This window comes from Nannobrachium achirus, assembly GCF_963921795.1.
Source record: "Nannobrachium achirus genome assembly, chromosome: 5".
Classification (NCBI taxonomy): Eukaryota; Metazoa; Chordata; class Actinopteri; order Myctophiformes; family Myctophidae; genus Nannobrachium; species Nannobrachium achirus.
Window position 1 is genome coordinate 23,776,997 of NC_137814.1, and position 11,538 is coordinate 23,788,534.

The 11,538-nt window shown below is 45.7% G+C and overlaps 2 protein-coding genes across 5 annotated transcripts in view; one reads left to right on the plus strand and one right to left on the minus strand.

Moving 5' to 3' along the window:
- LOC308285974 (histone H1-like) overlaps nt 1-11,538 on the minus strand; it is a gene marked incomplete at both ends in the record, with an annotated part of 402,459 nt that overhangs the window by 101,361 nt on the left and 289,560 nt on the right. The gene's annotated exons all lie outside the window — the stretch shown is intronic.
- The window catches only part of LOC308286062 (ephrin type-A receptor 4-like), a gene marked incomplete at both ends in the record, with an annotated part of 87,272 nt that overhangs the window by 35,342 nt on the left and 40,392 nt on the right, over nt 1-11,538 (plus strand). Inside the window, 3 exons of the mRNA XM_080727023.1 lie at nt 1,156-1,311; nt 6,816-7,103; nt 8,266-8,511. Coding sequence (XP_080583149.1) covers nt 1,156-1,311; nt 6,816-7,103; nt 8,266-8,511 — 690 coding nt within the window. The remainder of the gene's footprint in view (nt 1-1,155; nt 1,312-6,815; nt 7,104-8,265; nt 8,512-11,538) is intronic.

An 11,538-nucleotide genomic window follows, 5' to 3' on the forward strand; every position in this document is an offset into this window, starting at 1 on the left:
TGTTATTATCACCGTGATTATTGTGATCACTCCTTGCACTGTTTCTCAAGGTTTGTTTGACGGACCATCTGGGGGTCCAGAAGAACCCTTGCGGGCCTGTAACTGAGAGTACATGGAACCCAATGGACCCCTGTGCGGCTCTGAGAGTGTTCAAATTACGGGTCCATTTGGTTCCATCCGTACACTCTCTCAGAGTTGAATAAACACTGAGGATTGTACAGTGTAGATTGGGATCTGAGAAAGAAGAGAGAAAAAACTATCAAACTGGGGGTCTTTGAAATTCAAAATTTGAGAATCACTGGTTTATTGAATCTCTTTCTCAGGCACGTGCACACATAGACATCAAAGGGGGCCCCTGCCCTTTTATCCATCTGTAAAAAGTGCCCTCTCCAGACCATGAAGTAAGCCATTTACCATGAGAGGGAGTGGGTTGTTGGCTGATTTACCACTGTTTCAGGGTTAGCAAACAACCCGGAAACAGTGGTAAATCAGCCAACAATCCACGACCTCGAATGGTAAATTGCTTTTCTACCACTTTTTCCTTATAAATGAAAGAAAACACAGTTGTAACTTGCAAGGATCTTTAGTTACAATCATTAATTGTTTCAGTGGGCGGGGTCCATGAGCCAACTCAACGTTGTTGGCCTATTTACCACTGTTTTAAACCAATCAGAATCCAGTATTTGACCATGTGACTAGAAAAAGTGGTAGAATGTAGCTTTTACTATGGTTAAAGAAATGCAAATGCCTTCTTTCCATGCTGCCATACTTGAAGGCAGCATTCAAGAGAATTGCCTTGTCCAAACTCTGCTGAACTTTATGCAGCATCTTGTGTTGAAAGAATTGCCCCTCTCTGTGTAGAAATCCATGCCATACGCCACATCTGCAGTATTGACTTGATTCTGCTTTAGTTCAGTGTGGTATGAAGCATCGAAAATAGCCGACCTCCAAGCTCACAGCGCGTCGCAGCGCTACGTGCTGTGAGCTTGGAGGTCTGCTATTTTCGTTATTTTAACCAAAAGTCCCCTTTAGGAATTTCAGACCCTGCCTCTCTAACATTCTCTGCACGTCCCTGCTCTCTCTCTCTCTCTCTCTCTCTCTCTCTCTCTCTCTCTCTCTCTCTCTCTCTCTTTCTCTCTCTCTCTCTCTCTGCAGCCTGTACGGTGGGGTTCTACCGGGCCAGGGCATCAGAGGCCGGGTGCTCTAAGTGCCCCCCTCACAGCCACTCTGCCACGGAGGGGGCCACGGCCTGCGACTGCCACGCCGGGTACTACCGCCTCAGCACCGACCCGCCCTCCATGGCCTGCACGCGTAAGAACCCCACACACGCACGCACGCACGCACGCACGCACGCACGCACGCACGCACGCACGTACGCACGCACGCACGCACGCACGCACGCACACACACACACACACACACACACACACACACACACACACACACACACACACACACACACACACACACACACCATTCACTACTAAAGTGCCTGCCTACCTCAGGGATCTCCATCTATGGGCATAAAAGGGATTTGTTCCCCTGGCATCACAGGGATCTCTCTAAGGCTAGGGCTCCACCAAAAAGACATCGACGTGCCGGCATCGTTCAACGTCAAAAAATGAACCATGGTGAATTTGAGTGTCCGACGTTGACGTTGGCAGTGGGGCGCCCCTTCATTAATTAAAACGGGAGCGTTCCCAGCATCGTTAATATTGATGACATCAAAGACATGAAAGGGATTCTGTTAGTGTGACATCACAGTGAAGCCAGAGCGTGATGTCAGAGCGGCAAACCCGTTCTGGTAGAGTTGTTCCCCTGACATCACAGTGACATCAGAGCATGATGTCAGAGCAGCAAACCCATAGACACGTGTACACGTCTACACAGACGCGGACAATCAAGCTGTGACATTTCTCATGGTAAACCTTCGGTCGCAATCAGGGGCGTCACACCAAATTCTGGGCCCTGGGTACAGGGATTCACTGCGGGCCCCCCATGAATGTTAACTATTGAAAAATAGCAGATATACAAGCTCACAGCGCGGCACTCGGTGCCGCGCTGTGAGCTTGTAGATCTGCTATTTTTGAAAAATGGTGAAAATGTGTGCAAGAAACCTATGTTTCCATGTCAGTGGTGCTCAAACTTTTTCATGTCAAGGACCCCCAAGATGATGTGTATTTGGCCACGGACCCCCATCTCAAAATATTTAGTTCCAGGGACCCCCAGAAGCAAAGTTTGAGTTACAAATGTTCGCTTAAAAAATACATATTCAAAGATTTACACACATTTTCACGACTTTTCAAAAAATAGCAGATCTACAAGCTCGCAGCGCGGCACTCGGTGCCGCGCTGTGAGCTTGTATATCTGCTATTTTTCAATAGCTAAAGTTACTATAGGGCCCCTCCACCTTGGGCCCTAGTAACTCAGTCCCACTTTGCTACCCCTTGTGACGCCCCTGGTCGCAATTATTTTGGGGGTCGCGGCCTGAAAAGGTTGAGAACCACTGCTCTATTAGTGCACTAAATACAGCTTGTGAGCTTGCAGATTGGGTAGTCTAAGAACAAAACGCCGGCGCACAACAAAGTATCAGGATATGGCTGCCGGCGCACAATGGAGACCTGCACACACTGGGGTTGAGTGACAGGAGCGTCGGGGAAGGCACATTGTTCATAAACACTTCCTCCATAGAATGGGAGACATTAGGGCGTTATCTCTCTCCCTCTCTCTCTCTCTCTCTCTCTCTCTCTCTCTCTCTCTCTCTCTCTCTCTCTCTCTCTCTCCCTCTCATAAACACTTCCATATAAAGGAAGACATTATGCTGTTATCTCCAGCTAACAGAGAGAAGCAGAAATGTCTGCCCTCTATTTATCATCCTATTAGTTATGACTAACAGCGTGTCTGTGTGCTTGTCTGACGGTCATATAGCTAAAGACATCTCTGTCTGTCTGTCTGTCTGTCTCTCTAGCTATCTGTGCGTCTGTGAATCGCTGCATGTGTTTGTATGCTCGCATGTGCGCATGTGTTTGTGTGTGTGTGTGTGTGTGTGTGTGTGTGTGTGTGTGTGTGTGTGTGTGTGTGTGTGTGTGTGTGTGTGTGTGAGTGAGTGAGAGTGAGAGTGTGTGTGTGTGTGTGTGTGTGTGTGTGTGTGTGTGTGTGTGTGTGTGTGTGTGTGTGTGTGAGAGTGTGAGTGAGTGTGTGTGTGTGTGTGTGTGTGTGTGTGTGAGAGAGAGACTGAATGAGACCTTGGTCTGCATGTCATAAACTTAATTATGCCCTATATACAGCACATGGTTTGCCAGGCCTGGGAAAACGGAACAGTCCCTTGCGCGCACGCACGCATATAGACGCACGCACGCAGGAGCACGTCGGCACACACACACACACACACACACACACACACACACACACACACACTCAGCCAGAGTCCGTATAGCAACACATTAAAGTAAAGTCAAACTGAACTCATCGCCACTCCGCTGCCATCTGCCATGTCTCCCTGCTCGTCACCACCGTGTCAAACATCTGGCTCCACTCTGGGAGGACTTTTATCTGCTTTATTTACTGTTGATTTGTTTTTATCTTGGTGTTTATTCCATCCATTACTTTCTTACATTCATCAAGTAAACGAGTGATCAGGTTTTCTCGTCGTTTGTTTGCTTGTTTATGCGTCAACGGATCAACGCGGGGGGAAATAGAAATGATATTTTATGATAGCCTGAATGTATTTGTCATAGATTAACCACTGCAGTCCTGTTATACTTTGTTGTACGAAGGTGTCGCACACAAATAGGAATAACCTTACTGTATCTATAAGCCTGTTTGAGCTTCTAGATTGGCTACTTATAAAACAATATATATATTTAAAAAATAAATAATCATATTTGAAGTGGGGACCCCAGCCAAATAGCCGAACAACAAACACACATTGTTAACTTGTAGATCGGCTATTTTCAGGTAATATTTATATATATTTCTTACGTAATATTTGACAATTTTGCCAATTAGTTACTAAAAAGGTTTACTTTAGAAATATGCCTGATACGCCTGTATACACATAAGCCAGGGGTCGTCAATGTTTTCAGGCCAAGGACCCCTTAGTTGAGAGAGAGATGAAGCTGGGACCCCCACAATCTGTTCATAGATTCCATATAGTTTCATTGTTTGACAGCACGATCATCAGTGCATTTTGTCAATTTGTGTTTTCAGATATTTAACCACTTGATCCGTCAATAGTTAACTCTCCCAACGCTTTGAACGTTCACGTTCGCCCGATTTCGCAAGACCTCTCCGCCAATACGGCGCTCGTTCGGTTCGTTCGTCTGATGACTGTAAGCTGATGAGGGGTCGCGCGGCCGTTTACTGTAAACACATTTTCCGCGGTGATGGTGTAAAAAATCCATTATGCGTTAGATCAACGGAGAACAATTCACTTCCTTGTTGATTTCCTCTGGCTGTAAGGCTCTGTGGCCAGTGACTGGTCTTCTTCTTCTTCAACACATAACAGGCAAATTCACATTCATTCTTGCATGACGCCGCCCTCTGCTGCCTGGCAGACCAAAGTGCACTATTGCACAACCAAAAAAAATAAAAATAAATAAATAAATGTCTGTCTGTCTATCTACTATAACGTCGCAAAGGTAAGCCGCTTTTTGATGGCACCAGACCCAATAAATAAATAAATAATCTGGCAGTAGGAGAGTTAATAAACTTGACCTTTCTCTCTGTACTTAATCTGCTCTTTTTCCCCTCTACACCAAAGCTCTTTGCCAAAAATAGCCGATCTACAAGCTCACAACTGTAGATCGACATTTTTTGGCTAAAGTTCTCAGAATATGGACACAAAAAAGGAGAAAAAAAGTTTCTATCACTCAAAGATTTGGAGGACCCCCTGTAGTAACTCTGAGGACCCCCTAGGTGTCCCGGACCCCCTGTTGAAGACCCATGACATAAGCCATGTTTTCATTACAGTGCCTGAATCTTTCCTGCAAAATAATTAGCATAACGTGCTGTTTTTGGGGTGTTTTCACATGCCCTCTTTGGCAGCAAAAATGCTGGTATAGCCAGATACTGTATGTCGGTTTATTTATTTATCCCGTTGAGTTGCATCAACTAGTTTTCAAGGGTGACCTCAAAGTACAACAGCAATAAACAATCCAACAACACAGAACAAACAATCAATGACAATAAATCAGGGGTTCCGAAACCTTTTCGGCTCAGGGCACCCAATAAATATGTTTTTCATCCGAGGCACCCCTACATTATATTCATCATTTTCACTACCACACCTTATATTTATTGCGACCGTAGGTCGCATTTACTATCAAACCCTGCACAAAGTGTAAGTCAGTCTGTCTGTCACACCTCACACGTCACACTCTTGCCCTGCTCATATCTCCGCAACCGTTGCCCCGATCCATGCCAAATTTTGCACACACACTCCTTACCTGCCAAACTACAACCTCCAAGGACCCCCGGAGCTCCAGGGACCTGGACCCCCAGATGTAAAAAATGACCAAATGTGCTAAACTGACCAAATGACCACCCCAACGGGGCTGCTCACGGGGAATTCCCGGGGACCACCGACTCCTGGTGCTCCAGAACGGATGCAAAAGTGGTGGCGCCCCCAGTGGAGGACCCCCTACACTGCAGCTCACATAAAATGCCGTAACTCCGGCTAGGAGCGACCGGGACAGCCGGGGCCGGTACCTATTCGTCCGCCTTGCCGGCACGGAGACCCCACCCCTCATTTCTCACATGGCCCTCTTCTAGCGCCACCATGAGGCCGATTCTTGCAAAACACATTTTTGGACACTGCTCCTACAATTTTTGCCCTAAAATCACGCAACTCGGTACACAGTATGTCTACACTCATCCCATCAACATGAATCTCTCCCATATAGCGCCACCTCCAGGCCGATTTTTAAAAACACATTTTTGGACACTGCTCCTACAGATTTTGCCCTAAAATCACGAAAGTCACTACACAGTATGTCTACACTCATGTCATCAACATGGATCAGGAAGATTTTGGCAAAACACATTTTTGCCCTATTTGTGGAGATAAGTGACCTACGGTCGCTTATCTCCCGATTAGGGAGTCTTACTGGTAGCATAATGCGATTATGTTGCGAGGAAAACGTTGAGCTAATAGCCATTTTGATTAGAACTGACTGAAAATAACCTTGTACTTCAAGTTAAAGATGATACTAAATATTGTTTACTCATCTGGTGCCGATCCCGAACTAGTTCGGCTTTATTTCAATCCAATACAATCTTTTTTTTATTAATTCACTTACCCCGAGCTGCTTGTAGAGTCGTGGGTGGTCCTGGCTCGCTAGCCGCTAGCCAGTTAGCCATTCTACTCTGTCCGACGATATATTTCATTAAAAATGGTTTAAAATACATTTTTGAGCTCCCCAATGTTCACCCGATGTTCGGCGCCGCTTCCGATGAGTACACGAGTGTGCCGATCCCGAAGTAGTTGATCTTTTAGATGACAAAATGGGAATAGCCATTCTGTTAGCATCTTCATCCGGGACATTCCCATGCCGTGCATCAACGTGAGCACGTCAGGTCCTGGAAGCTGAAGTCCTGGAAGCTAAAGCGCTCGCCTATGAGAGATGCGCTGGCATTCTTTGGCCCCTAGAGGGCGCTGGCGCTCAAAGAGTTAAATTTATATTTTCTTGCAGAACCCCTGGACTGCCGTCACGGCACCCCAGGTGTGCCCCGTCTCCCACTTTGAAAACCCCTGCAATAAATGACATTTTGTTAGTTTACTGTTGAGTGAGAAACCTCTGCGTTGCCCCCTCCAGAGCCCCCCTCGGCCCCCCAGCAGCTCATCTCGGTTGTCAACGAGACCTCGGTGGTCCTGGAGTGGAGCCCCCCCAGGAGAATGGGCGGACGCAGCGACGTCACCTACGACCTGGACTGCCTGATCTGCCAGGAGGGCCGGCCCCCCAAGCCCCCCGGGAACCGCACCCTGGGCCTGGGCACCCTGCCCTCGGCGGCCTCCCGACGTACGGGGGTGGGAGGAGGAGGAGAGACGGGGATGCAGTCGGACCAGGGCCTGGTGGGGTCCGAAGGGGTCCCGTCCGGAAGAGGTGAGGTCGATCAGGAGCGGGACAGAGGGGGGCAAGGTTTTTGGTAAAGGACCACCTCACCAATTTACAGACGTGGTGGAAAAAGTACTCACATTTCGTCACTGTCGGGCAGAAACCTTGTATCTCCCAAGTTTCAAACGCGCATGTTTGTTCGTAAATGAAAGCCGTACTTTTTCATCATACAAGAGTGTCGCACAAAAGTAGTGAAAATAGCAGATCTACAAGCACACAATGCCTCGCGATGCGAGGCGTTGTCTGCTTGTAGATCGGCTGTTTTCACTCTTTTGAATCGTTTTTAAAATAATAACCAAAAAAGGAAGGCTTTGGACATACAAGGTTTCCACCCGACAACGACGATTTGTTACTTTACTTCGTTACAAGTAAAAAGTCCGGAATTCAAAATTCACTTGAGTAAAAGTACAAAAGTATTGGTATCAAAATGTACTTAAAGTACCAAAAGTAAAAGACTCAAATATGTGAAAATAGTCTATGTAGAAAATTGGGCTAAAGTGGTTCATGTATGTATGTTTTATATAATATAATACTTTATATCTGCAAAGTAACTAGTAACTAAAGTTTTCAAATAATTGTAAAAGTAGGCCTACAATATTTCTTATTGTATTTATGTATTGGAGTAGAATAAAAGTATTTACATTTTTATATACTCAAGTAAAGTAAAAATACCTACATTTTGTACTTAAGTACAGTAAGTAAATGTACTTAATTACTTTACACCAATGCAAATTTACAACTGCCTTCATATGATCAGTCCTCACTAATGCTCATTACAACATGATGGCACATCAGTACATTTTAATTAATTAATTAATTTATATTTTTAGTTTTTTGTCGCACTCCTAATACAAAACAAAAATTGATTACAATGAATTTACCCCCATTGATTCCGGATGGGGAATCCGGAATCAATGGGGGTAAATTTAGGAAATAATGTGTTGTGTCTTTTCGTCATTGGTCAAATACAAAAAAAAATATATTGGTGAACTACTCCTTTAAACACATATGAACACAAAAGGACAGATGTATGCACTTACCTTGCTTACTTGCTCTGGACAAAGAGCGTCTGCTAAATACCTACATTGCAAATCGTAAGTAAAACCGAAACCGAAAACAAAATTCTAAAACTACACTCATCACCTTGCAGGGGGTCCTGGTCCGGGCGGCGTGGCGTCCAGCTCCCAGCTGTGCGTGGCGTGCGGCGCGGACGTGGTGTTCTGGCCCGGCCAGAAGGCACTGCACTCCACCAGGGTGGTGGTCAACGAGCTGAGGGCCCACACCCGATACACCTTCATCATACACGCACGCAACGGGGTCTCCCAGGCCAGCGAGGGCGGCGCAGGGGCGGTGGCGGGGCAGAGCGCCTCGGTCACAGTCACCACCAACCAAGCAGGTGAGGAAGAGAAAGGCCCTGCATGACCACGAGTCCCGCAAGTGTGATTTAAATCTTTTGTAAGAACTAACACTGTGGAGACACTCAGAGCACAAGAAACCAGCAGGATTTGCACAGGTATAAGCTTCGAAAAGAGCAGTGTAGCAGAATGTCTCACAGCCACAGCTGATGACTTAACTCATTGACTGCCACGGCCGAGTTTCCTGAGATATTCACAATGTTCCAGGTTGCAGAGCCCGAGTTTCCCGAGTTTAGATTAAATCGATTTAATTCAAAACAATCCAAAATCGGATCGCCGATCCAAGGTGCCTGAGTGCCCCAAAAATAGTGCTTCTGGTTTGGACCGTAAACAGTAACTGCTAACTGGGTCAAAATCTTTCGGTCCTGAATGACCCATTTCTCTGTTTCCTCTTCCTGTCTCCGTTTACGTCCTATAACACTGCTAGCTAACACTGCTGCTAGCTCTGGGATGGTACACTGGATTAGATTGCAGTCTTTTGTAATCGCGAACGGACCGTGGCACCATCGTGCACGATGGACACGCGCCCACTTGCGCCCACTTTAAAAGGTAAGAAAATCGAGGCAGTAAATGAAGTCTAATACCTTCAGTCTAGCGGTTAATAATATGTTGGTTTTCCAATGTGGGAGACAATTCTGCCTATTCTGGGTTTTACACAAATACTAACCTAACAAAGAAATCATGATGTTCGGGGTAGTGGTAGTTCTTTAATTTATACAGACAGATGGATACAGACATATGTGGATTTCTGGTTCTGTGCATCTGCTGGTTCAACCCACTTCCTTCTCAGCACAAACACACCCTCAGGTCCTTGGCCACGTTTTATGGCAATCGGTTGGATGGTGCTGGATTTACGTGGTGAAATGGCACACATGCACACGCGCACACACACACACACACATGCATACACACACACACACACACACACACACACACACACACACACACACACACACACACACACACACACGCACGCACGCACGCACGCACGCACACACGCACGCACGCACGCACACACACACACACACGCACACACGCACGCACACAGTGCATTCACAGAGAGATGTATTTGTCAGATAGTTGACTCAGCAGTGGGACATGTCCTGACAACACTCCATTCACTGCTCTATCACAGTAAACAGGGGAGAAAGGTCATATGACCAGGGTTGTCAACATTGGACCGTCAGAATCCAGGAGATTTATTTTTTGGGGGGTGCGCGGAACTCCCCTACCGGAGTCTGGGGGTCCTCTCCCCAAAACCTCTTAACAGATATATATTTTCCTGTGTTCTGTTGAATTTTGTGCATGTTTGATACTTTTATAAGGCTTGCTTTACTAGCACTGGTACAATTTCAGATTAAAAATGCCAAATGTAGGTAAATAATAATGACTTTACATATATATGATCTTTCTTGCTTGCATTGCCCCCAACCCTAAAGTGGGGGGTCTGGGGGTCCTCCCCCATAAAAAAAATTAACATAGTAGATGTAATTTCCTGTGTTCTGGTGAATTTTGTGCATGTTTTATACGTTTTATCAGGCTTGCTTTACTAGCATGGGTACAATTTCAGCCTTAAAATGCCAAATGTAGGTGTACAGATTTGATGACAGAACCAAAGGACATCTTTAATGATGACTTCAAATTTTTAAGTCATTACTTAATTGAATATGTGTCTGATCTTTCTTGCATCCATTGCCCCACCTCTAAAGCGGGGAGTCTGGGGGTCCTCCCCCAGAAAAAAATTAACATAGTAGATGTAATTTCCTGTGTTCTGGTGAATTTTGGGAGTTTGATACCAAATCCAGGAGAAATCCAGGAGATTTGCCAATCCAGGAGCATGCCAGGAGATGGGGTCAAAATCCAAGAGACTCCTGGGAAATCCAGGAGAGTTGACAAGCCTGCATATGACTAATGTTCATAAGAGAGGCAAAAAGATATAGGCACATAGTCATTGTGTGTGTGTGTGTGTGTGTGTGTGTGCGTGCGTGCGTGCGTGCGTGCGCGGAAGCACGTGTATCACACAAGATATTTCACAATTGCTACGTACAGTTGTTATTCTTCCCATAAATGCATTTGAACTATGAAGGGATGTGTTTCCAGCATAGACTGTAGAAAAATATGGACGATGCGAAGCCATTGGTTTCTATGCAGCGCAAATGGCCCTTTTCTACCCCTTGGAATGGGTGTCGCCATCATAGAATTGTAAAGGCATCAGAGATGCTATTGGCACACGAAGAAGAACACAGCCAGCCCCCCCCCCCCCCCCCCCCCCCCCCCCCGCAACTTTATCATTTATTTTAAAATAAATTGGACCACATTTCGACAAAACAAATATGATGGTGATTGAAAGGCAATTTTTAACTAGCGATAGGAACCATACAGTATTCATGAAAATGTTAATTAAGGTTAGAAAACGAAAGGGGGAAATGAATGGGATCCAATGGAGAACAATTATTTTTGCGATCGGCCGGGGGAGGGGGGAAACAGCGCAACTAGCTAACTAGTCATTTTAAATCGGCAGAACTATGCCCCTGGTTTCCAGTCCCAGAGTCTGAGGAAGAGCTGTTGCACCTTCACCACTCCTAGCTGACTGCTCAGGGCTTGGAGTGCAAGGGAGAGTATTTTTTTGCAGGTCTTTCAGTACGAGCGTATCAAAAAAGCAACTGGGTTAAGCACTGTTGGTCCGACCAGTTTAACATTCACCAGGTTAGCATTCACCAGCGTCGGCAGGTTAGCATTTCACCAGGTTAGCATTCACCAGCGTTAGTTTTACTGAGGTTAGGGTTAGAGGGTTAAGGTTAGGTTTAGGTGTATCTTAGTCTCGCGTAGCCAGACAACTATTCCACAATCTCTGAATGCTATATAGAGTCTGGAACAGGAGCTCCCTAACGGCGAGTAATGGAAACGGGCATTACCGTTCAAGAAAAAATATATTTTAAAATGTCATTTCTGCTAAGCAGCAAGCTAAACATGCTTATATGATTTTTATTTATATAATGATAAATGTG